Consider the following 24,600-nt stretch of genomic DNA (forward strand, 5'->3'; position numbering starts at 1 on the left):
TAACTCAACGGCTAGGAGGTATCACTTCTGTAGTGAGTAAGAGTTCAAAGTTCATACCATTCGCAACCAAAGCTCACGCTGATGTTGGCTTCATTCTGTAGTTATTATCTGAACCATTCTGACATCGGACCGTCGTCCTCACATCCTCGGAACAGGAGGTTATATTGTTGTCAAGGCTTTATATAGGAAGGGAGAAAAGTGGTGTGTTTCATAGTTTACAACCTATGTATCTTCATGTGGGCGGGCCACTGAGTCGGACCTAATTCACTCATGAAAACCCAATTCTCACATTTTAGAAGCTAAAATCACATTTTATCCCATCATAATTTCATATTCAAAGATTTATAATTGAACAACAATTCCATGTGAATCCGATAACTCTGATGTGTAGACTTTACACTGTGGAGTTTGTCATCTTATCATTGATGAGAATGTCTCAGATGACAACCGAACTGACATCATATTCATTAAGTACCACTGCATATGTTCAATTGGTCGGATTACCAGAATATAGTTAATTTCTCCCCACCTTCTGATGTTCCCAGAATCTCTATGTTAACCAAGGGTTTTGCAAATGTAACATCAGTAGGGTAGAGAGAGAGGAAAAGGGGGGGGAAGAGGTATTTATGACTGTCATAAACCTACCCCCAGGGCAACTTCATGACACTACGTAACCTACATTCCAAACAGTCATAATGCACGAAGAAGGGTTCTCACTTGAGGGGTTGAGAGGAGTACTATTGAGTCCAGGAACCACATACTACATCAGACTTCTATTGTGGTCGTCCACTCTAATGCGTTTAATTTATGAACATGGTAATCAATCTCAACCAACATTTCCTTCAATTGAGTTGCATTACAAAGAGAGAACAGGCAGGAATGTATGCTATTTCATTGGAAGTACATGGACTATAAAACTATTTCAAGGGCATGTACTGTACAGTATGATCCTAGTGTTGACTTTAAATTATGGTACATCTGTGCTTGAGTTGAGCCTGACTAGCCAATATTGTGCTCTACTATGCTGTGCATGTGTGCTCCCCTCTCCCCACTGACAGCAGGTAATGAATGTGTGCACTCTCAGAGCAGGGAGCTGTGCTGTGTTCATTAGATGTTTCATCTGTTTGAGGGTGGGTGAGGCAGGGGAAGTGAGTGCCCTGTAAATTAAGTGTAAGAGCTGACAGTTGTCCACCCACTGCCGTGTCTCTCTGGGGGCATTTCTCTAAATGCATACTACGGTGCTCCGAGCACGGGAGGGTCGGTGTAGGAGTCCAAATCAAAATATGCGAAACCGAGGAAGGTGGGCCTTTCTCGAATGCGTACTCCGTTTGTACATATTTTGAAGCATGCATCGATGCAAGCTTGAACGGCAAATATGCAAAGACATATGACGCAACCACAAAAAATATGACGCAACATTTCTTGAAATCAATGGCGGCCATTATTTGAGCGAAAGCAAAAGAAAATACACTCCGACTCCGACCTATTCATATGTAATATGTTGCCTGACTACAACATTTGATCTTGATACATTAATAAATACATGCTGTGTTAATTTTGGCATGTTTACCTGATCACAAGCCCATAATAGGTCAATAGGGCTAACTGGATAACCACAAATAATTGCTATCTACCTTGCATAATATTCGTTTTAGGTCATTTTTGCCTGTTTAACCTATCTGGTTAGCTACATTATTATGATTCACATATAGCTAACTGATAGTTATGAAGTAAAATGTTTGCTTTGTATATCTTGTTTGGCCTATTGTTGCTTTTGTCCTGGCGGAACGACAGTTCAGTGAATGGGTAGCTAAGTCCATAGTAAGTCAATCGGGCTAGCTAGCCAAGAAACATTTGTAGCTACCCAAGAATAATTGACATCTACCTTGCAAAACATTAGTTTTAGGTCATTTTTGCCTGTTTAACTAGCTGGCTAACTAGATTATTAAGATTCACATCTATCTGATAATTCTAAAGTAAAATGTTTGCTTTGTATGTCTTGTTTTGTCTATTGTTGTCATTGTCCTGGCTGGAAGAAGGTTCAGTGAATGGGGAGGTGCAGTGTGAGGTAATAGAGTAGGGGGAGTGCAAGTGCTTCTCAAATGTAATGTTTTATGCGTTCTCTACACTCTTGTCCTCACAAGGACATTGTTGGAGAATGCACTTGGAGCATGAGGGTGTGGAGCACGGTAGTATGCATATTGAGAAACAACCTGGGTGTCTGAGCGCTAGCGAGCGGTGGTGTGGTGACCTCCCAGACTAGCGTCTCTGCTGTAACCTAGCACAGTCTGCAGCATCGCAATCTCCCAGCCTGCCATTTGTGCTCGCTCCGTAAGCTGCTGCGTTGACACCCATCTTCTCATCTCCACTAAGGGTATTGGAGGAAGGATTTATCCCGCCCGTTTTGACATGATGGTGGTGTTGTAAGTCTCTTTGTATGAGGTCCTGTATGTTGTGAGGATAGTGCAAGACAAGCCTTACAGGAGGAAAGGATTGAAGGCTATTTGTTCTGTTTTCTCTCCTAGAGCCTATCTAGCTGAGAGAGAGGCTGGCTGGCTGACATATCCTCTGGGAGTGTAGTGATCAGCGAGGGAGAGTACCAGGGCCAGAGCCCTCGTGTCCATGTGGTGGAGAGGGCTTTCAGCAGCACATGTGCGTCTGTTCCCCAACACAATGCCATAATCAAGGTTCCAAGGCTGGTAGTGAGAGGGGCCAACAGGAGCTGTCCCACTGGCTCCTCTGCCTGCCTGCCTGACGCCCACTTGCTGGTTTGGTGGAGCCCCGCCAAGACGGCCAAACAACAGCCAGCCATGATGCTGCCCCTCCCCCTCTTCTCCTCTTCATCTTTCTCCCCCTCTTCATCTTTCTCCCCCATCTAGCTCTCTTACTCTTTCTTTCTATCTCTCTCCCCTCTTCCTCTCCTCCTCTCCCTCTCCTATCCTCCCATCTGCAGAAACTGTGTCTGTCTGTCTGTCTGTCTGTCTGCCCAGTTCCTCTGATCCAACCTGCTTTATCGCTCCTGACAGGTGGTCCCTGGTGGGACACAGAACATTCACGCCACAAGAGCTAAGAGGTCTATCTCTTGTTCTCTATCTGGCTCTCTCGCTCTCTTTCTGTCTCTGTATCTCCCTCCATCAGGCAGTGTGTCCTTTCTCAGTCATTCATTTCCATCTGAATAGCAGCACAGGCAGACATGACCCGGCTCATGTTGAGCTACTCCCTACATACAGACACGCACAATATACTCATTTTCATTAGGGCTGGGAATTGCCAGGGACCTCTCAATATGATATTATCACAGTACTTAGGTGCCGATACAATGTTTTGCGATTCTCATGATTCAAATGTTGCAATTTGATACTGTGATTTTATTGTGATTCAGTGTTCCAAACATATTGCTCATATGTCGACTGCAGAGGGACCGGAGAGAGCCATGAGAAAGGTTTTTAGGGTTTTGATCAGTCAAGGAAATAAAAGTTCTGAAAACAAATTGGCTCCCTAGTTAAAAAATAAGATGGAGAACAAGCTATGCTATATTGTCAAAATGATACGATACTATATATTGTCAAAAATAATATTGATCCCCCCCCCATCACTTATTTTCATTTCATTTTCAATAATGTTTAGTGTAGTCAAAGGTGCAGTGAAAGCCATGATGGACGACTAGATCAGTTTTTATAGCTTACCCTACAATCTCTTCCTCTCATTTTCTATTTCTCCCCTCGGTTTATCATGTGTGTGCCTTTGTACTGTATCTGTCAGGTGTGTGTGTGGATGCCTGAGTTAATGCCCGAGTTAATGCAGCAGCTCTCGTGCCCCAGCAAGAGTTGTTCAATGGGATCATGCACAGATAAAAACCCTCTATCACCTAGCATCTGCTCACTCATCTCACATCACCACCGCCACCTTAGCCAACACAATGGAGCCAGCCTATCTGGGACAATAAAGACATCCGCTAGCTCGGCTCCTGAATAAATCTCTTATTTCCGGGCTGCATGCCATGTTATATTGCGTGCCTCTCAGAGTCACCCCGCCATTAACAGAGAGAATGAATGAATTAAAGAAAACGCACTGACGACTGAAACATAATTATCTTGGAAAGTCACGGCAGCACTTTGCCAGGCACAAACTCCAATCAATACAAGCTAGCAATTCACGGACGGTAATGAGCTTGGTGTTTTCTCCCCCGTTCTCTTGCCTATTTTGTGACTGAGGTGTAATTGATAAGGAACACACAGGGAAGTGATATGTGTCGTGACTGGTGTAACAGACCCTGTGTCAGACTCTCTGGTATAGGGCAGATCTCCACAGCACATGCCTTTCATTAGCTGGAGAGCCAGGGCCCGGGGAATATCAGTGTCATCTCCTCCATGGATCGGTATCAATCCAGGCTTTTAGAGGATCTCTCCTCACTGCTGTTTTCAATTTATGGACTATGTTCTTGTGTGCGAGTGGTGCCTCGCATTGAGCAGATTTGAGCCAGTTCCACCCCTGAAGGATTAGGCTCCAGAAAACACCAGGGCTTTTTTCTCCTCTTCTCTTCCGTTTGGTTGTTTACCATCATCTACCCCCTCAGGGAGAGCCTTCTGTTTGTTTTTTACAAGAGAGAAGATCTTAGTACTGTGGCTAGTTTGTTCAGGCATATAGACACAACTATTTCTCTCCTCCCTCTCAGACATGAGGAAGATCCCAGCTCATCCCTGCCTTACGTAGGCCTAAATTACTTTGGGAATGGGGCTGCTGGGAGCAGCTTATCACTCTAGTCGGCCACAGCCCTCCTCCTCTTCTTCCGCCATCTCCTCCTCCCAGCTCTGAGGCTCTCAGGCACAATAATCCGTATTGAAGAGGACTGCTGAGGAGCTGATGAGAAACCGTTGTTTAAAGCAGTCCAGGGTTCCCAAGTGTGAGCTGAAAGAGGCAGCCAGGCAGAGCCCGTCAGCTCAGCCTTTCCCTCCTGTCTGTCCGGTCCTGATTGCTCTCAGCACTAAGCCCTCCTGCTCCTGTGTGAATGGACGTCCTTGTCTGCCTCTACACGCCTTTCGTCCATTCTCAGCGGAGGTCCCTCTTCATCTAAGGCCTCTTTCAACACATACCACATCCCTCCCTCCTTCCCTCCATCTCTCTCTCTCGCTCCTCTCGCTCTCTCTCTCAAACTGCTTGAAGTGTGCTTATAGACCAGAGTGTGAAAACCAAGTCGGATGGCACTGAGCTTAAGCCACACATCTGGGCCCTGGTCAGTTGATAGGCTGTGTCAGAGCTTGATGTGCCCTTTTGGTCTTTAGAGTAGATTGGGGAAATGGTTGCTCCTCGGCTAAGTAGGCCATGGCTATCCGCTCCAGTACCAGATAGTCCCATTCCACTGCCTATATGTTAGCTCTGCCAAAGGATCTTGCTTGTGGCAGAGAAGTCAGTTTTCCTGCACCTGGTCTGGCCTCTGAGGCTATTCTCATTGACAAACGTTTGAGAGGCAGCACGAAGAGGTTTTGAATTTGCTTAATATGTACATAAACATTTAAATTTACATGCCATCCTTGCCTTACCTTTCTTTCTGGCTGGCAATGTGGCATTCTTGCTCTGCAGCTAAAAATGTACCTTAAATATCAGTATTAAAGTAGCCACTGACTAGCCAGTAGGATTGCAAGCTATTCAACAATGTAAGCAACGTTTCTTCTAAAACATATTAGCTAGCTACACTCTTGAATAATGCAAGCCAACCATATTTCACTCTTGAATAATGCAACAATTCACAAGCATGTGCAGGCAATTAAAGGGTTTATTTTGTTATTCGTACACACATTAGCTAAATGTAGCTTGCAAGACAATATTGATAGTTGGTAACGTTAGCATATCAGACATACTGTAGCGTTTTTCCCATCTCATTTGAATATAAAAGTACAGTTTCAGCATATTAAAGCTACCTTTGAACGAACCAGGCTTCATTTTATCAATGTCATGGAAGTCATTATTTGAGTTAAATGCAACAAATGTGTTTGAGTAGATTGACAGAAGGACACAAGATCTAGGTCACCTCATTTGGATTTACTGCTGCCCCTCAGAATTTCTCTCTACTTTTCTAATGTCGTCTCTCCCTCTCACTCACTCCCTCTCCCTGGGGCATTTTCTCTTTCTCAAACTTTCCCTCCCACAAAATACCCTTCTCTCACTAACCCACTCTCCCTCTTTCCCTCAGTCTCTCTCTCTGCTGTGAATTCTTAGTTGTAATGAGTAGCTAGGAGAGAAGTAGAGGCGCCTTACAGCCCCTCATATAGCAGGCACACAGTGCTGACTTAAGATTAATCCCTACAAATGAGTGTGGTAATTGCCTTGAAGTGTCCTTTCAAAAATGTCTTCCCCTGCACCCGGGGCGTGATCTGCTGTGGTTAGCCTCATTAATGGTGGCATAACAGAGAGGCACAAACTACAAATGGCACCTAGTAATCTTAAAGCATAGGAACGCCATTCCTCAAATAAATACTTATTGGGGTGAAATAGGGAATGGGGTTCTATCTAGCTGCTTAATCGTTCACTAAGGAGAGGACAAAGGACTGAGTCGTCATTTAAGATGTGAGGTGAGTGATGCCCAGCGGGCAGTTTGAAGCCCCTCCCGAGAGGCCAGAGGAGCCCCTCAAGTCACACCTCAGGCTCTTTGCTGCTCTTTGCCATTTCTGAAAGCCCCAGTTCTGTCCAGAGGCCTGTTTTGAATGTTGTTCCCCTCAGTCCTTAGGGAGGACAGCACTGCTATGAGTCACTCCGTCAGGGGGAAGTTAACTGGCAGTGCACTCTGGTTAACAGCCTGCTGGGTTTCATTTCGTAATGCAATTTGACCTCCTCTTTCCTGTGTGTGCAGCTTACCACAATTAGATGGGACAAAGCTGCTCTTTCCCAGCAATTAGTTTTTCAGGCCCTGTTTGAGGCTTTAGCCTGCTGAGCACAAGATGGCATCTTAAGACGGACAGACCACTCTGTCTGATAAAAGATCCAGTCTGGAAACATTGCTATTGTCTAGGCATCGTCATCCTTAGCTCTGATATCATGGGCAGAAAACTCATTCCTCTCCATCGTTCATTGAAATTGATGGGTCATTTATAACAAAACCTTTCGATATTGGCAATCATTTCAATATTTCACAAGTAAAGTGGAAAAACTCAAGTGAAATGACAGCATTGAACCATCATATTTTTGTATAAAATATCTAATAGTGAAAGAGAAGTATTGTTGTTTTGAATTTGGTCAAATTATTGTGGAAGAGGTGGGGAAAACTCGAGTGTCTGGTCTGGTTTCCCTGTCCTGTTGATGTTGAGGGAGGGTGTGTGCCTGAGCATGTGTCTGTTTCCCCTGTCCTGTTGATGTTGAGGGAGGGTGTGTGCCTGAGCATGTGTCTGTTTCCCCTGTCCTGTTGATGTTGAGGGAGGGTGTGTGCCTGAGCATGTGTCTGTTTCCCCTGTCCTGTTGATGTTGAGGGAGGGTGTGTGCCTGAGCATGTGTCTGTTTCCCATGTCCTGTTGATATTGAGGGAGGGTGTGTGCCTGAGCATGTGTCTGTTTCCCCTGTCCTGTTGATGTTGAGGGAGGGTGTGTGCCTGAGCATGTGTCTGTTTCTCCTGTCCTGATAATGGTGAGGGAGGGTGTGTGCCTGAGCATGTGTCTGTTTCCCCTGTCCTGTTGATATTGAGGGAGGGTGTGTGCCTGAGCATGTGTCTGTTTCCCCTGTCCTGTTGATGTTGAGGGAGGGTGTGTGCCTGAGCATGTGTCTGTTTCTCCTGTCCTGATAATGGTGAGGGAGGGTGTGTGCCTGAGCATGTGTCTGTTTCCCCTGTCCTGATAATGGTGAGGGAGGGTGTGTGCCTGAGCATGTGTCTGTTTCCCCTGTCCTGTTGATGTTGAGGGAGGGTGTGTGCCTGAGCATGTGTCTGTTTCCCCTGTCCTGATAATGTTGAGGGAGGGTGTGTGCCTGAGCATGTGTCTGTTTCCCCTGTCCTGTTGATGTTGAGGGAGGGTGTGTGCCTGAGCATGTGTCTGTTTCCCCTGTCCTGATAATGTTGAGGGAGGGTGTGTGCCTGAGCATGTATAGAAGTACCTGGCCTGCTGCGTGAACACTTAGGGAAGTGTTTTTTTAACATCCTTTGTGAATTATAAAATATTGAAGCTATAGTTGCTTACAGTAAGCTATTTAAAAAATCTTTCCAACAATCTCAATAATACCTAATCCTCGGTGTGAAAGAGCAGGGAAGTTATAGGCCTTCTGCTGTATTGGACTACAGGCTATGAGCTTCCCCAAACTGGAAACTCACGCGCCGCTTATGAAGTCTTTATAAAAGAATTGCCTCTACGTTTGCATAGTCAGATTTTTCCTATTAAGTATGTTTTCAAAATACATTCTATGTCCAGCTCACATTGTTATGTGGTGGGTGACACGCTGATAGCCTGTTTGCCTGCACTTGGATGGTGAATGGGAGGCGCGCTTTCAATTACCAGTTGAGAAATAAAAATATTATCTCGTTTTAATCGTGCACCAAAACTGTTTTACACACATAACTGCATTTAGAATTGTTGCACAATGAATGGGATAATAGAGGCACATGTTTTATTCCAGCAGCAACCAGCTGAGGAGCTGCAGGAGAAGTTCTCAAAATAGGCTCTGTGTGCTGGGCGTGTGATAGTTGTGTTGGATAAATATGACACATGACTAGCAACACACAAAAGGCCAATTTAATTTCACTAAATCATGCAAATGAACCTATAGACAAATAAGCATTACGGTCAATAGTATTTACGTCGACTGACATTTCCATAAATGAATGATTTTTTTTCACCCAGTCATTTTGTCGGCAACAATTTTATTTATCTGCTTTAAAAATATATATTTTGTGGCCAAAAGCCAGCAGTTACCGGCTAATGGAAACCTTAAGCCGGATGATTCCACACTCTACTTGTCAGAACCCAAAGCCAGTGAGCTTCCAGTCAGTATCAGAATGAGTGCTTAATAATATACTGGTCTTAAATACATCTAAAACTGAAACATTGTGTTTGGTTCAAAACATTCTCTAAGACCTAAACCTTGACTTGAGTTGTACATAAAGGGTGTAAGCAAGTTGAGGAAGCTAAACTCTTAGGTATAACATTGGATGATCAATTATCATGGTCAAGTCATATTGTAAAAGTTATGAAGATGGGGAGGGGTATGTCTATTATAAAAAAATATTTTTTATTTTTGACACATCAACTTTACTATTTTTTCAGGTTGTGGTCTTGTCCCATCTTGATTACTGTCCAGTAATATAGTCAAGTGCAGCAAAAAAAGACAACTGCTGGCTCTAAACAGAGCAGCACATCTTGCCCTTAACTGCACATACAGAACTAACATCAACAACATGCATGCCAGTCTTTCCTGGTTGAGGGTTGACGAGAGATTAACTGCTTCTCTTCTAGTTTTTATGAGAAGTATCGCTGTGGAAATTCCAGATTGTCTCTATAATCAAATACCATTCAGCTTAGACACCCATACATACCCCACAAGACATGCCAACAGCGGTCTCTTCAGTCCCTAAGTCCAAAACGAATTCACAGCAACGCAGAATTTTATAGTGCGCCATGAACGCATGAAAAGCATTTTTAAGGTGGAGATAAGTTTTTGGAAAAAAAATCCAAATTTCCAAATTTGACCCTTGGGTCTTGACTTGATGTGCATTTGCAATATGAAAATTTACCGTGGAGCGTGCTCGCCATAAATTGGATTTTTGCTGTGTGACACTTGGCATTTGCCATATGGCATTTGCCATATGGCATTTGCAATACGTATTGAATGAAACAACGTCCATTTGAGTCGTATTGTACATCGTGTATATGTTTCGTACGGTGCCAATAAGTTCCCATTCATTTTTGTCTTTCAGTAAAGCCAGTGTGTCTATGTATGCGGATCACTCAACACTATACACATCATCTACTACAGCGACTGAAATTACTGCAAGACTTAACAAAGAGCTGTGGTTAGTTTCAGAATGGGTGGCAAGGAATAAATTAGTACTAAATATTTCAAAAACTAAAAGCGTTGTATTTGGGATAAATCATTAAATTGTGTAATAAATAATATCTCAATTTAGCAAGGTGAGGTGACTAAACTGTCATGGTCAAAACATATTGAAAAAACAGCAGCTAAGATGGGGAGAAGTCTGTCCATAATAAAGCACTGCTCTACCTTCTTAACAGCACTATCAACAAGGCAGGTCCTACAGGCTCTAGTTCTGTTACACCTGGACTACTGTTCAGTCGTGTGGTGACTTCATCACTACTTGTATTTGTGAGAGGTATTGACATGTTGAAAGACCCGAGGTGTCTGTTTAAACAACTAGCACACAGCTCAGACACCCATGCATACCCCACAAGGCAGCAGACCACCAGAGGTCTCTTCATAGTTCCCAAGTCCAGAACAGACTATGTGAGGCACACAGTACTACATACAGTAGGGCCATGTCTACATGTAACTCTATTCCACATCAGGCAACTAATGCAAGCAGTAGATTCAGATTTTAAAAACGAGATATAAAAATACACCTTATGGAGCAGTGGGGACTGGGAAGAAACACAAACATAGACACAGACACACACATGATAACATACTCACTATACACACACGTACACATGGATTTTGTGTTGTAGATATGTGGTAGGGGAGTAGGGGACTGAGGGCACACACTTAGTGTGTTATGAAATCTGTTATGAATGTATTGTAATGTTAGAAAAATGTCATAAATGCATTAATTTTGCCGGACCACAGGAAGAGTAGCAAGAGCCTTGGCAGCAGCTAACGGAGATCCATAATAAATACAAATACTCAAACAGCCTAAATGATCTTTAAAAATGGATTAAACAACAACTCATGGAACGGTGGGGACTGTGAGGGGACGCGTGCGCACACACATTTTTGCTGTTGTATTGTTTGTATATATTTGTATTTTTATTGTTTGTAAATCGTTGCTTCCTGCCATCCAGTACCACTACACCAGGCGGTGTCAGATGAAGGCCCTAATATTTGTCAAAGACTCCAGCCACCCCAGTCATAGACTGTTCTCTCTGCTACCACACGACAAGCGGTACCGGCGCGCCAAGTCCAGGTCCAAAAGGCTTCTTTAAACAGCTTCTACCCTGAACCATAAGACTCCTGAACAGCTAATTAAATGGCTACCGGGATCATTTGCATTATCGTCAATGCCACCCCCCCCCCCCCCCCCCCCCCTCTTTTACGCTGCTGCTACTCTCTGTTTATTATCCTTGCATAGTTACTACCTCTACCTACATGTACATATTACCTCAATTAACTCGACTAACCTGTGCCCCCGCACATTGACTCTGTACTGGTGCCCCCTGTATGTGGTCTCATTACTGTTATTTTACTGCTGCTCTTTAATAATAGATTTTTCTTCACTTATTTTTCTTAAAACTGCATTGTTGGTTAAGGACTTGTAAGTAAGCATTTCACTAAAGTCTACACCTGTTGTATTCAGTGCATGTGACAAATAACATTTGATTTGTATTTAACATTTGTGTGACTGTACTTGTCTATCAGTGTTTTGTTACTTGTCATGTTTTTGGTGGACCCCAGAAAAAGTAGCTGCTCCTTCTGAGGAAGCTAATGGGTTCCAAATAAACAAACAGCTAAACCCTGTGCTTACATCTGCAGGACTGAGCTCATACCAATGGAGATTGGAGATCTCATGGGGGTTTAAAAGCCATCCTAATATCACCACAAACTTCTGAATATCTATCGGTATTCCATATTGTATTATACTGTGCATTCGGAAAGTGTTCAGACCGCTTGTCTTTTTCCACATTTTGTTACGTTGCAGCCTTAGCCTAAAATTGATTAAATATATACAGTGGGGCAAAAAAGTATTTAGTCAGCCACCAATTGTGCAAGTTCTCCCACTTAAAAAGATGAGAGAGGGCTGTCATTTTCATCATAGGTACACTTCAACTATGACAGACAAAATGAGAAGAAAAAAAATCCAGAAAATCACATTGTACGATTTTTTTATGAATTTATTTGGTGGAAAATAAGTATTTGGTCACCTACAAACAAGCAAGATTTCTGGCTCTCACAGACCTGTAACTTATTATTTAAGAGGCTCCTCTGTCCTCCACTCGTTACCTGTACTAATGGCACCTGTTTGAACTTGTTATCAGTATAAAATACACCTGTCCACAACCTCAAACAGTCACACTCCAAACTCCACTATGGCCAAGACCAAAGAGCTGTCAAAGGACACCAGAAACAAAATTGTAGACCTGCACCAGGCTGGGAAGACTGAATCTGCAATAGGTAAGCAGCTTGGTTTGAAGAAATCAACTGTGGGAGCAATTATTAGGAAATGGAAGACATACAAGACCACTGATAATCTCCCTCGTTCTGGGGCTCCACACAAGATCTCACCCCGTGGGGTCAAAATGATCACAAGAACGGTGAGCAAAAATCCCAGAACCACACGGGGGGACCTAGTGAATGACCTGCAGAGAGCTGGGACCAAAGTAACAAAGCCTACCATCAGTAACACACTACGCCGCCAGGGACTCAAATCCTGCAGTGCCAGACGTGTCCCCCTGCTTAAGCCAGTACATGTCCAGGCCCGTCTGAAGTTTTCTAGAGAGCATTTGGATGATCCAGAAGAAGATTGGGAGAATGTCATATGGTCAGATGAAACCAAAATATAACGTTTTGGTAAAAACTCAACTCGTCGTGTTTGGAGGACAAAGAATGCTGAGTTGCATCCAAAGAACACCATACCTACTGTGAAGCATGGGGGTGGAAACATCATGCTTTCCGTGTAAAGGAAAGAATGAATGGGGCCATGTATCGTGAGATTTTGAGTGAAAACCTCCTTCCATCAGCAAGGGCATTGAAGATGAAACGTGGCTGGGTCTTTCAGCATGACAATGATCCCAAACACACCGCCCGGGCAACGAAGGAGTGGCTTCGTAAGAAGCATTTCAAGGTCCTGTTGTGGCCTAGCCAGTCTCCAGATCTCAACCCCATAGAAAATCTTTGGAGGGAGTTGAAAGTCTGTGTTGCCGGGCCCCAACAGCCCCAAAACATCACTGCTCTAGAGGAGATCTGCATGGAGGAATGGGCCAAAATACCAGCAACAGTGTGTGAAAACCTTGTGAAGACTTACAGAAAACGTTTGACCTCTGTCATTGCCAACAAAGGGTATATATCAAAGTATTGAGAAAAACCTTTGTTATTGACCAAATACTTATTTTCCACCATAATTTGCAAATAAATTCATAAAAAATCCTACAATGTGATTTTCTGGATTTTTTTTCTCATTTTGTCTGTCAGAGTTGAAGTGTACCTATGATGAAAATTACAGGCCTCATCTTTTTAAGTGGGAGAACTTGCACAATTGGTGGCTGACTAAATACTTTTTTGCCTCACTGTATTTTATCAATCTACACACAATACTCCATAATGACAGAGGAAGAGTACCAAAAAATGTGTGCAGCATTGAAGGTCCCCAAGAACACAGTGGCCTCCATCATTCTTAAATGGAAGAAGTTTGGAACCACCAAGACTCTTCCTAGAGCTGACCACCCGACCAAACTCAGCATTCGGGGGAGAAAGGCCTTGGTCAGGGAGGTGACCAAGAACCCAATGGTCACTCTGTCAGAGCTCCAGAAGTCCTCTGTGGAGATGGAATAACCTTCCAGAAGGACAGCCATCTCTGCAGCACTCCACCAATCAGGCCTTTCTGGTAGAGTGGCCAGACAGAAGGTTAAAGCACATGGCAGCCTGCTTGGAGTTTGCCAAAAGGCACCTAAAGGACTCTCAGACCATGAGAAACAAGATTCTCTGGTCTGATGAAAACAATATTGAACTCTTTGGTCTGAATGCCAAGCATCACGTCTGGAGGGCATCTGGTCAATACCATCCCTACGGTGAAGCATGGTGGTGGCAGCATCATGCTGTGGGGATGTTTTTCAGCGGCAGGGGCTGAGAGACTAGTCAGGATCGAGGGAAAGATTAAAGGAGATCTCAGACTGGGGCAAAGGTTCACCTTCCAACAGGACAACGACCCTAAGCACACATCCAAGACAATGACAGTGGCTTCTGGACAAGTCTCTGAATGTCCTTGACTGGCCCAGCCAGAGTCCGGACTTGTACCCAATTTTGAAAATCTCTGGATAGACCTGAAAATAGCTGTGCAGCGACACTCCCCATCCAACCTGACAGAACTTGAAAGGATTTTCAGAGAAGAATGGGATAAACTCCCCAAGTACAGCTGTGCTTAGCTTGTAGCATCATACCCAAGAAGACCCGAGACTATAATCGCTGCCAAAGGTGCTTCAACAAAGTACTGAGGAAATGGTCTGAAAACTTATGTGATATTTGTTTTTTTATATACATTTGGGAAAACAATCTAAAAAACTGTTTTTGTCAGTCATTATGGGATATTGTGTGTATATTGATGGGGGGGACAATTGAATCAATTTTAGAATAAGGCTGAAACGTGGAAAAAAGTGAAGGAGTCTGAATACTTTTCAAATACAATGTATATGAATCCACAATGGCTACAGTAGAAAGCACGTACAGTAAGTTCTCAGATTTAACCTAAATATTATGGTATGGTAGCCATGGTGAAGGGAATTTTCATAGTGCCATTTTCAGTCCTGTTGGTGACCTGTGATGTGTGTTCCCTGGAGCTTCATGTCAAGGGATTGGAGTTCCAACTACTGGGCCTATATCCCCCAGTCCCTCCCTGCCAGGTTTCATCCAGGGACAGCTAGGCCATGGGGGAACGCTGGGTGTGGGTTGATCTATTGGAGGAGCCAGAGCCCTGTCTGGTTCTTCCCCACAGACGCATGGAGTAATTTGGGCTGTGTCCCGCAAGGCGGCCCAGTCACCCCCGGCCCAGCAAGGTAATTCATCTTATTTAGTGGCATGTCCAGCCCTCTTCCCCACAGCCACAAAGCACAGGAGCCGTTAGCCTGGCTCCCAGTGACGGGCACATAGTCCTGTTGTACAAACTACACCCTCTCTGTCTTTGTGTCACTGTCTCTGTCTTGCTTTGTCCTTATTGCCTAAATGACTTTGTAGAGGACAAATATGGCCCCTATTGCACTAATATGGTGTGTGCAAGTTGTATTTTTACTACTTTCATCTCCCCATCTTCAGAACTGCATCCTTCTTTGTTTCCTTTGACCTGAATTGTCCAAATGAGTGTTTACCTTATTCCTACTCAGTGTCAGGAAACCTGCAAAAAGAACTGTTGCTGTATTTGTCTTCTGTATAACATCTGTTCTACTTCAAAGATGATTTTCTCATATCAGTGATAAGTCATTCTTCAAACTCACTGGAGTGAGGAATATGATTATCATGATCAATATTTACTAATATTATCTGCCACCCAGCCTGGCCCGGTTGTTTGGGGTTGCAGATCATTTGATTGCTTATTAAACCTTGTTGACAGTTTGCTTGATGACTCTAGGTGGGGCTCTGGTTTATTTATTCTCCAGCGTCCTGGCATCATTAAAAGCATTAATCACACAAATTGGATGAGATGTAGGTACACAGGATATCTCCAGTCTCGGCCTGTCTGTATGTGCTAACCCTGGTGGGATGGGATGATTTGTGGATGTCCTCTACTTACGGCACGGGAGCTCCAGATTACTTTCATAACCTCCTCAGAATTGAGCCATAAAAGTCCAATGTAATAAATGACAGAGTGGCGAGAGAGAGGTAGACAGACAACCAACACCTCATCACAGAGCAGAGGGAGGAGTGGCGGGCAGAAGGAACAGCGCTGTGGATTTAGTAGAACAGGTTAACAGGTGACCTTGTCCAGAGGCTTCAAGGACACAGCGGGAGACATTGTGATTATTAGTAGAGCAGGTTAACAGGTGACCTTGTCCAGAGGCTTCAAGGACACAGCGGGAGACATTGTGATTATTAGTAGAGCAGGTTAACAGGTGACCTTGTCCAGAGGCTTCAAGGACACAGCGGGAGACATTGTGATTATTAGTAGAGCAGGTTAACAGGTGACCTTGTCCAGAGGCTTCAAGGACACAGCGGGAGACATTGTGATTATTAGTAGAGCAGGTTAACAGGTGACCTTGTCCAGAGGCTTCAAGGACACAGCGGGAGACATTGTGATTATTAGTAGAGCAGGTTAACAGGTGACCTTGTCCAGAGACTCCAAGGGCACAGCAGGAGATTATTTGGAGGCTGTTTTTTTGAGTAGGGCACTAGTCTCAGCGGGTGTCCAGTGAATGAAATGATGGGGGAAAGCACCACCCTGTACCTACGCAGCTCCTGAATGCCTCTTTTGAAAGGCCACCAGCTCCTGCCTTTGAGATTGTACTCTTTATACATCATCTACATCTGCTTTTTGAAAAGACCCCATTAAATGACTTTCAACAGACCGACTCTGTTGATGTTTTACCTTATTCATTCGTGCCCTCTCGTCTTTGTGCAGGCGTTTGGTACTAGTGAGACATTCCCCACTATTGAGAGGCTGGACATATGCCATTTTAATACTTCATAGAGGAGAGAATATCTTTTCACAACAATTGGATTAGCATGAAGCCATGTGGCACAGGTCCCTCGGAAGGCAGTGACACACCGGATTGTTGCTGCTTGGAGACGTCTCCGCGCATATCCAAGACCAACACTCCCTGTTCTTCACAGCGTCTTACGACCTCCTCTGACAGCTCCAAGTCACTTCAGAACTAGTACAGGAACATGTGATGATGGAACACACAGTTGAGATCATGTATACAGCTTTGTTATCTCGGTTAGTTACAGTAGATCCCAATAATTAGAATTTCATTCAGACACTCATACGCTGCATTTAGCTGCACACAGAGCACTTTTCCTGAGAGCCAAAATGTCTGAATGAAATTCAGATTATTGACTGGGGCATCTCCCGAGAGTGAGTGCATTCACAGAAACTTCTGGATACTTCATAGGGAATGTATTTATTCTACATGAGTATTCCTATTTCCTACAGTACAGAATCCTCTCAGGACTCAACATAGACGGGAAGATGCACAAGTGCCTTTGATGCCTTACCTGTCATTGTATATTGGTGTCATTGTATATGATTTAATGTAAAGCTCTCGTGACATGGTGACATTTTCCTGTCCCTGATCTGAAGGGGTTGATAGATGTATATCCAGGGCTGTGATGGTGGGAAGAAAGGAGGCATAGAGAGGGAGGTGGTGTGAGGCAGCTCAGCGTTGAATAGCAGAGCAGAGTGCAGTGCAGGATGGGAAGGAATGCCTCAGAGCCTCCACGCTCTGCTCTGCTCTTATCTGATTAGTTCTTATCAGCCTGGTGCAGGAAGCGGGCCTAAACACTCTCTCTCTGTTTCACTCTTCCGGTCTCTTTCCCTGTCTTTCTTTTCCTCTCACTCTCTCTGTTCCTCTCTGCCTTTCTCTCTCTCTCTCTCTCTCTCTCTCTCTCTTTCACTCACTCACTCACTCACTCACTCACTCACTCACTCACTCACTCACTCACTCACTCACTCACACACACACACACACACACACACACACACACACACACACACACCAGGAAACAGCCTCTTCTTTCCCTACTCTCTGACAGGAAGCAGGGCCATGCTGCATGTGAGAATAAAGGCCCATGTGACAGGAAGAGCTTTATGGCCATTGTCCAAGGATCCCTGTCACCACCTCTTAGACATTGACGGAATGACATGAAGAGATTGTTTTTGCTGATGAGTCTCTCTCTGTTTTTTTGGCAGGTGTTCAGGAGGAAGGCCATAGAACTGGGAGAGAAGCTGTTGCCTGCATTCAAAACCCCCACAGGCATCCCCTGGGCCCTCCTAAACCTGAAGAGGTGAGTCCTGCACTCATACAGCACATGTCTGTCTGTTTATATACACACTGTACAGTCTGCCCACTCTACTACAAGTAAATCACTATTCCCAATAGTGGAACATCACTCATTATACATTTAGAAGAGGACAATACCTAGACCCTGTACCTCTACAGACATGACACACACCCACTGAGCAGCTTGAAACAGCTCACTCTTCCCTTGCATCACTCGTCCTTGTACTCCATTCACAGGAGTAAAGACCAAAAGCCTTCAATTAGGGCTGGGCGATCATATCTGGTTCATTTTTTCCCCTAAATTATGGCCACTTCATGACATATCTCTAAATTTGCTTTGTTGCACAATTAAAGGTCAACACACTGCATTTCAAACAGTCAGGAATAATCTACTGAATTCAGGGACTTGTGAAGTTATACCTAGGCTAAATATAAGCCTTCCACAACCATAAGACGCACTAATCATTTAAATATTTGATCATAGTTTAACCTGCTTTTTTTGTTGTTGCAATAATCACTGATCTAGCTTTCAAGTCTGTTTCTGAAAATGCCCTTTTTGTTACAAATTTAACTAGAACCATGCAAATCCACTAATAATGAACAACTTCTTCTTGTAGCAGGCATTATATATAATAAACAATCTCTCAAGCACAAACGCACGTGCTAGTAAGTAGCAAGCTAAAGTCTAGTCAACTTGGATCTATTTGCTTGCTAACCTAACAAGGTGGAACAGTTGAACTGTTATGCATACACCATCCTGTCTGTCTCTATTTGTTTGAACAACACCGCCTGTTCACTTTGTTTAGAGAATAAAATCTACTGGCCTATCTGGATAAGAAGATGCTCATTTCTCAGAATGAGAACGAGTTGCCAGTTCTTTATTTAAATGCATCTTTTAATGCTCATTGCACATTTATAAAACTCAGACTAGACAGCTAGTACAAAACAGTCTGTGGCTAAAATGCTTCTAGCAGTATGTGGTACTGCAATGCCGCGCATAACTGTAACTGAGCATGAATTTTCCACAATCATTAATACTCTTGTTTTAGTAGGGTCTGCTCTGTTTATATTTTGGTAGTTGAGACATAAAGGGTATGGTTGGAAAGGTTAAGTTGTCTATTACAGTAAAATAATGTTTCTAAGCGTTTTGGTGTCCATATAACCCATTCTGTAGCGTGTTTAAACTGCTTGTTGTCAGAGAGGATAAAGTTATCTTTCTCCTTCTGTTGTTGTGAGTGGCAGGGGGAGGGGCTTGGTGTCTGTGTGCAGGTGGGAAGGTGCACACTCCACACAGCACAGAAGCAGCAAAGAAGACTAGACCAAAAAGAACGTTAATACATTTTTATTTTTTTCATGATTCTAGCGATACAGGCATGTGGAACATTAATTTGATATATCACCCCCCCTTCAATAGTTTCACTCTCCCTCCCTCTGTTTCCCTCGGTTACATTAACTGCACAGACTATTGCAAATACTTGTCTTTCTCCCCGGCTTTAACGTATTCTCCACTCTGATAGCATAGTGGCACATAAAAGCACAGTTGTTTTGCGAAGTACGGTCTCTGCTTCCTTTATTCCATCCCCCAAACCACAGAAGGGAGGAATGTTGTCTGTGTATCGATGTTCTGGGCTCTGCCATTGATAAGTCAGTGTTTTGACTACACCTTGTCTGGACCAAGTTTTTTGTTATGATGCTCTCTCGCAAATGGAGCCTGCCTCTAGATTATTATCCTGCCTGCACCTTACTCTGAATGGCCCCCGCTCAGCGTCTCGACTACAGTGTCCATAGCTGCCATGGCTCCCTCTCTCCTGCTCTACACAGAAACCGCTTCAAAACAATGCAGCGCTGTCAAGGTCATGTGTTGTCCCGGCTAACAAATCCATAGACTGCCCTCCCTGGACCTCCTTGTTCCCCTCCCTCCATCACTACCCTCGCTCTTACCGTATCCCCCCTGAAGGGACAAACCTATCCGCCCACCTCCCTCAGAAAAGAGAGAGGGAGACGGGATGGAGTCTGGAGGATAGAGGGTCAGCTGCTACTCTCCAGGGGCAAACCTGTTGGAGGATTTTTATTGGGTTTGGAAATTGTTTTTCCAGAGACGCTAAACAAGTTGCTGCCTGGTGGGTAAAAGGGGGATGAAGCAGGGAGGGAGAGGAAGAACAGGGGGGGGCGTGTGACGCCAGCGGCTCGTCTCAGCTATGAGAATAAACATCCTCTCTGTTATGTCCCATCTGTCCTGTCTGCTCCAGTCCTGCAGCTCGTGTAGCGTGCTCATCCCCGGCAGTCCAATGGTTGCGAGAGGCCTTATTTGCATACCATACTCACTCTTAACAATTCCTGCTCACTACACAACCCTCAGCACAGCAAAGAACAGGGAGAGGGATTTTATCAATATCACAAAAACTGAACATGTGTGTGGTTTGTCACGGCTACTGCACTGAATTAAATAAATGTCTTTAGCTTAATATGTTGCATGTTATATTTTCTCAGATACCAACACACTGTCTGATGGCTGTTTTTATTAGCCAGGAGGGAGGAGAAAACCTGTCTCAAAGCTCTCCCCCTGTAATCGCAGGATTCATCTGAATGCATTCTTTTCGTTTTTCTCGCCAGTGAGTGCTCAGCCCAGTTCGTCAGATATGAATTAAAACCCAGGTTGTCTTGGAGATGGCCATGCGGGTCGGTGTCACAAATTAATTTCCTCCGCTTATGGCGAATGAAGGGCTTTCTTCACGTATCATCACCTGGTGGTTGAAGCTACTAGTCTCCTGGAGTTAGATCTGAGGCCCCAGAGACTGCCGCCCGCCCAGGCATGGTCCTCACCCCACCACAGGCCCCCAGGAGCCCCAACAGATAGGTGGTAATGATGCATTTACCCACGTCACTGAACCATAACTGGGTTAGCTTATATAGAGCCCACCAGACCTCAACCACAGATGTAATTTCTGATATGGAGATGCTAAGGCATATGAGCGAATAAACTGGATATGGGAAAGGGGAATAGGTTTCACAAAGTATACACACGTTAATGCAGAGCTGGCATATGTCTACTTGCTGTCTAGAAACAGATGTGTATCAGTAGGCAGAACCTCCATTCACTTACAGTGAGCTGTGTTATGTTTGTTAGGAAACACAGCAGCTCTCTTACTCATTCTCTCTCATTAACGTGAGGACTAACGAGGCAAACTCTGTGGCTGTCAAAAGCCTCTTTGTATGCAACTCATTTTCTTGTTGGAGGTTATGCCTGGCCAGCCCTCTTCCCTGTGTTTTTCATTTTGTGGATGCTTGTTGCTAAAAAATTCTCAAAGTCGTCGCTTTGGGGAATTCTGAATCTAAACTCACTGTTGTATCGCTGCAGATAGAAAGAGAGGATCGAAATGTATCAACAACTTGTATTTTTTGTTGCATCTTTGTGTGTGTGGATGGTTCTGTATATTAGGGGTTGTGTTTTTACAGATGATGGTTCTTCACCTTTTAAAGTACAAAGGCTCCTAACCTGGTTACTGCTGTAACCTGGTAAATAATGTATTTGACCCGGTAAATGTTGACAGCAACACTGTAACCCAATTTAAAAGATGACACTTACCCTGTAATAGAAGGAGGAACGTTTGGGCTATTTTGGCGTTTGTACTTTGTCCCACTTTAAATGGAGGGACACGTTCTCAGATGTGTTAGAACCAGTAACCCAATTGCAGACTGCCACGGGCAGTTTTCCCTCTCCTTTTCCACACTCCTCAGAAAACAGTTAAGTGAAGCCAAGTGATTTTTAATGTTGTAGAAGACCATTCCCAACATTTTCAACACTGAAATTACAGTTATAGTAGATAATATGTAATCAACATGTAGACAGTTTTGTAGAGTATCTGCAGAGGGATATTCCTACACCTACAGTATAAACCTGTCCAGCCCTCCAGCCCTTTCTAACGAGGATGACAGCTACAGTACCTTCGGAATGTATTCAAACCCCTTGACTTATTCCGCATTTTGTTGTGTTACAGCCTGAATTCATTGATTCAATGTTTTTTTCTCACCCATCTACCCATCTACCCACAATGCCCCATAATGGCAAAGTAAACACGTTTTTAGATCTTTTTGCAAGTGTGTTGAAAATTAATGATCTAATTTACACATGTATTAACACCCTTAAGTCAAACCTTTCTAGAAGCACCTTTGGCGCCGTCTTTTGGGTAAGTTTTGCACACCTAGATTGTACAATATTTGCCCATCATTCTTGAAAGAATGATTCAACCATCAGTTTTCTCATATCAAAACCATGAAACTCTAAATGTTTTAAAGTCACCATTGGCCTCATGGTTAAATCTCTTAGCGGTTTTCTTCCTCTCCGGCAACTGAGTTAGGAAGGACACCTGTATCTTTGTAGTGACTGGATGTATTGATACACCACCCAAAGCCTAATTAACAACTTCACCAAAGGGATAATAGTTTTTTTTACACATCTACGAATCGGTGACCTTCTTTGCGAGTCATTGAAAAACCTCCCTGGTCTTTGTTCTTAAATCTGTGCTTGAAATTCACTGCTCAACTGAGGGACCTTACAGATAATCGTATGTGTGGGGTACAGAGATGAGGTAGTCATTCAAAATCACGTTAACCACTATCATTGAACAAGGAATGAGCCCATGCAAGAATGGGAGAAACTCCCCAAATACAAGTGTGCCAAGCTTGTAGCGTCATACCCAAGAAGACTCAAGGCTGTAATCGCTGCAAAAGGTGCTTCAAATCAAATCAAATGTATTTGTCACATACACGTGGTTAGCAGATGTTAATGCGAGTGTAGCTAAATGCTTGTGCTTCTAGTTCCGACAATGCAGTAATAACCAACGAGTAATCTAACCTAACAATTCCCAAACGACTACCTTATACACACAAGTGTAAAGGGATAAAGAATATGTACATAAAGATATATGAATGAGTGATGGTACAGAACGGCATAGGCAAGATGCAGTAGATGGTATTGAGTACAGTATATACATATGAGATGAGTAATGTAGGGTATGTAAACAAAGTGGCATAGTTTAAAGTGGCTAGTGATACATGTATTACATAAAGATGCAGTATTACATAAAGATGCAGTGATATAGAGTACAGTATATACATATACATATGAGATGGATAATGTAGGGTATGTAAACATTATATTAAGTAGCATTGTTAAAAGTGGCTAGTGATATATTTTAAATCAATTTCCATCAATTCCCATTATTAAAGTGGCTGGAGTTGAGTCAGTGTGTTGGCAGCAGCCACTCAATGTTAGTGGTGGCTGTTTAACAGTCTGATGGCATTGAGATAGAAGCTGTTTTTCAGTCTCTCGTCCCTGCTTTGATGCACCTGTACTGACTTCGCCTTCTGGATGATAGCGGGGTGAACAGGCAGTGGCTCGGGTGGTTGTTGTCCTTGATGATCTTTATGGCCTTCCTGTGACATCAGGTGGTGTAGGTGTCCTGGAGGGCAGGTAGTTTGCCCCCGGTGATGCGTTGTGCAGACCTCACTACCCTCTGGAGAGCCTTACGGTTGTGGGTGGAGCAGTTGCCGTACCAAGCGGTGATACAGCCCGACAGGATGCTCTCGATTGTGCATCTGTAGAAGTTTGTGAGTGCTTTTGGTGACAAGCCAAATTTCTTCAGCCTCCTGAGGTTGAAGAGGCGCTGCTGCCACTTCTTCACGATGCTGTCTGTGTGGGTGGACCAATTCAGTTTGTCCGTGATGTGTACGCCGAGGAACTTAAAACTGGCTACCCTCTCCACTACTGTCCCATCGATGTGGATAGGGGGGTGCTCCCTCTGCTGTTTCTGAAGTCCACAATCATCTCCTTAGTTTTGTTGACGTTGAGTGTGAGGTTATTTTCCTGACACCACACTCCGAGGGCCCTCACCTCCTCCCTGTAGGCCGTCTCATCGTTGTTGGTAATCAAGCCTAACACTGTAGTGTCGTCCGCAAACTTAATGATTGAGTTGGAGGCGTGCATGGCCACGCAGTCGTGGGTGAACAGGGAGTACAGGAGAGGGCTCAGAACGCACCCGTGTGGGGCCCCAGTGTTGAGGATCAGCGGGGTGGAGATGTTGTTACCTACCCTCACCACCTGGGGGCGGCCCGTCAGGAAGTCCAATACCCAGTTGCACAAGATGGGGTCGAGACCCAGGGTGACTCCCTGCTTAAATAAAGGTGAAATAAATCAAAAATGAACATAAGAGAGAGAACTTCACCTCCACTAACAGTCATTAACTGCTGGAAGCTGCTAGCAGAGTGACACATGAGGTGGGTTGCATACAGAGGCTTTTAAAGGCTACCTCTTCCAATCCATGCACATCCAGCATATGAAGGAAGGATGGAAAGAACCAGGGCTGGGTGAACAAGAAAACTATTGATTTTACTCTTAGCGCCGTGCCACAACCTTGACCCAGATTGAGCTAGAACGGGCCTGTGGCATTGGGTGTACCCGAAGGGAGCGTGGTCAAATCACGCCCCCTCTTTCACTCTCACTCTCTCTCTGGGTCCATAGTCCCTTACCTCTATCCTTTCCTCCTCATCCTCCCTTCTATGGACTTCCAGATGATCCTAGCCTTGCAAATCACTGTGAGCATGGACTGGGCCAGAGCGCATTCATTGAGGCCATTGATGGTTGGTAATTGAGCAGAAAAGGCAATGGGATTCTGCTTCATCCTTGTGTGTCTTCATCGCTATCCAGGTGAGAGAGGCCCTCTCAGGTCACAGATGGATGGTTCTCCTATGAACA

At 44.1% G+C, this 24,600-nt stretch overlaps 1 protein-coding gene across 1 annotated transcript in view; it reads left to right on the forward strand.

Annotated features, from left to right (window-relative positions):
- LOC109900720 (mannosyl-oligosaccharide 1,2-alpha-mannosidase IA-like) overlaps positions 1-24,600 on the forward strand; it is a 172,992-nt gene that overhangs the window by 109,017 nt on the left and 39,375 nt on the right. Inside the window, exon 5 of the mRNA XM_020496488.2 lies at positions 17,756-17,850. Coding sequence (XP_020352077.1) covers positions 17,756-17,850 — 95 coding nt within the window. The remainder of the gene's footprint in view (positions 1-17,755; positions 17,851-24,600) is intronic.

This window comes from Oncorhynchus kisutch, linkage group LG12, assembly GCF_002021735.2.
Source record: "Oncorhynchus kisutch isolate 150728-3 linkage group LG12, Okis_V2, whole genome shotgun sequence".
NCBI classification, from domain to species: Eukaryota; Metazoa; Chordata; class Actinopteri; order Salmoniformes; family Salmonidae; genus Oncorhynchus; species Oncorhynchus kisutch.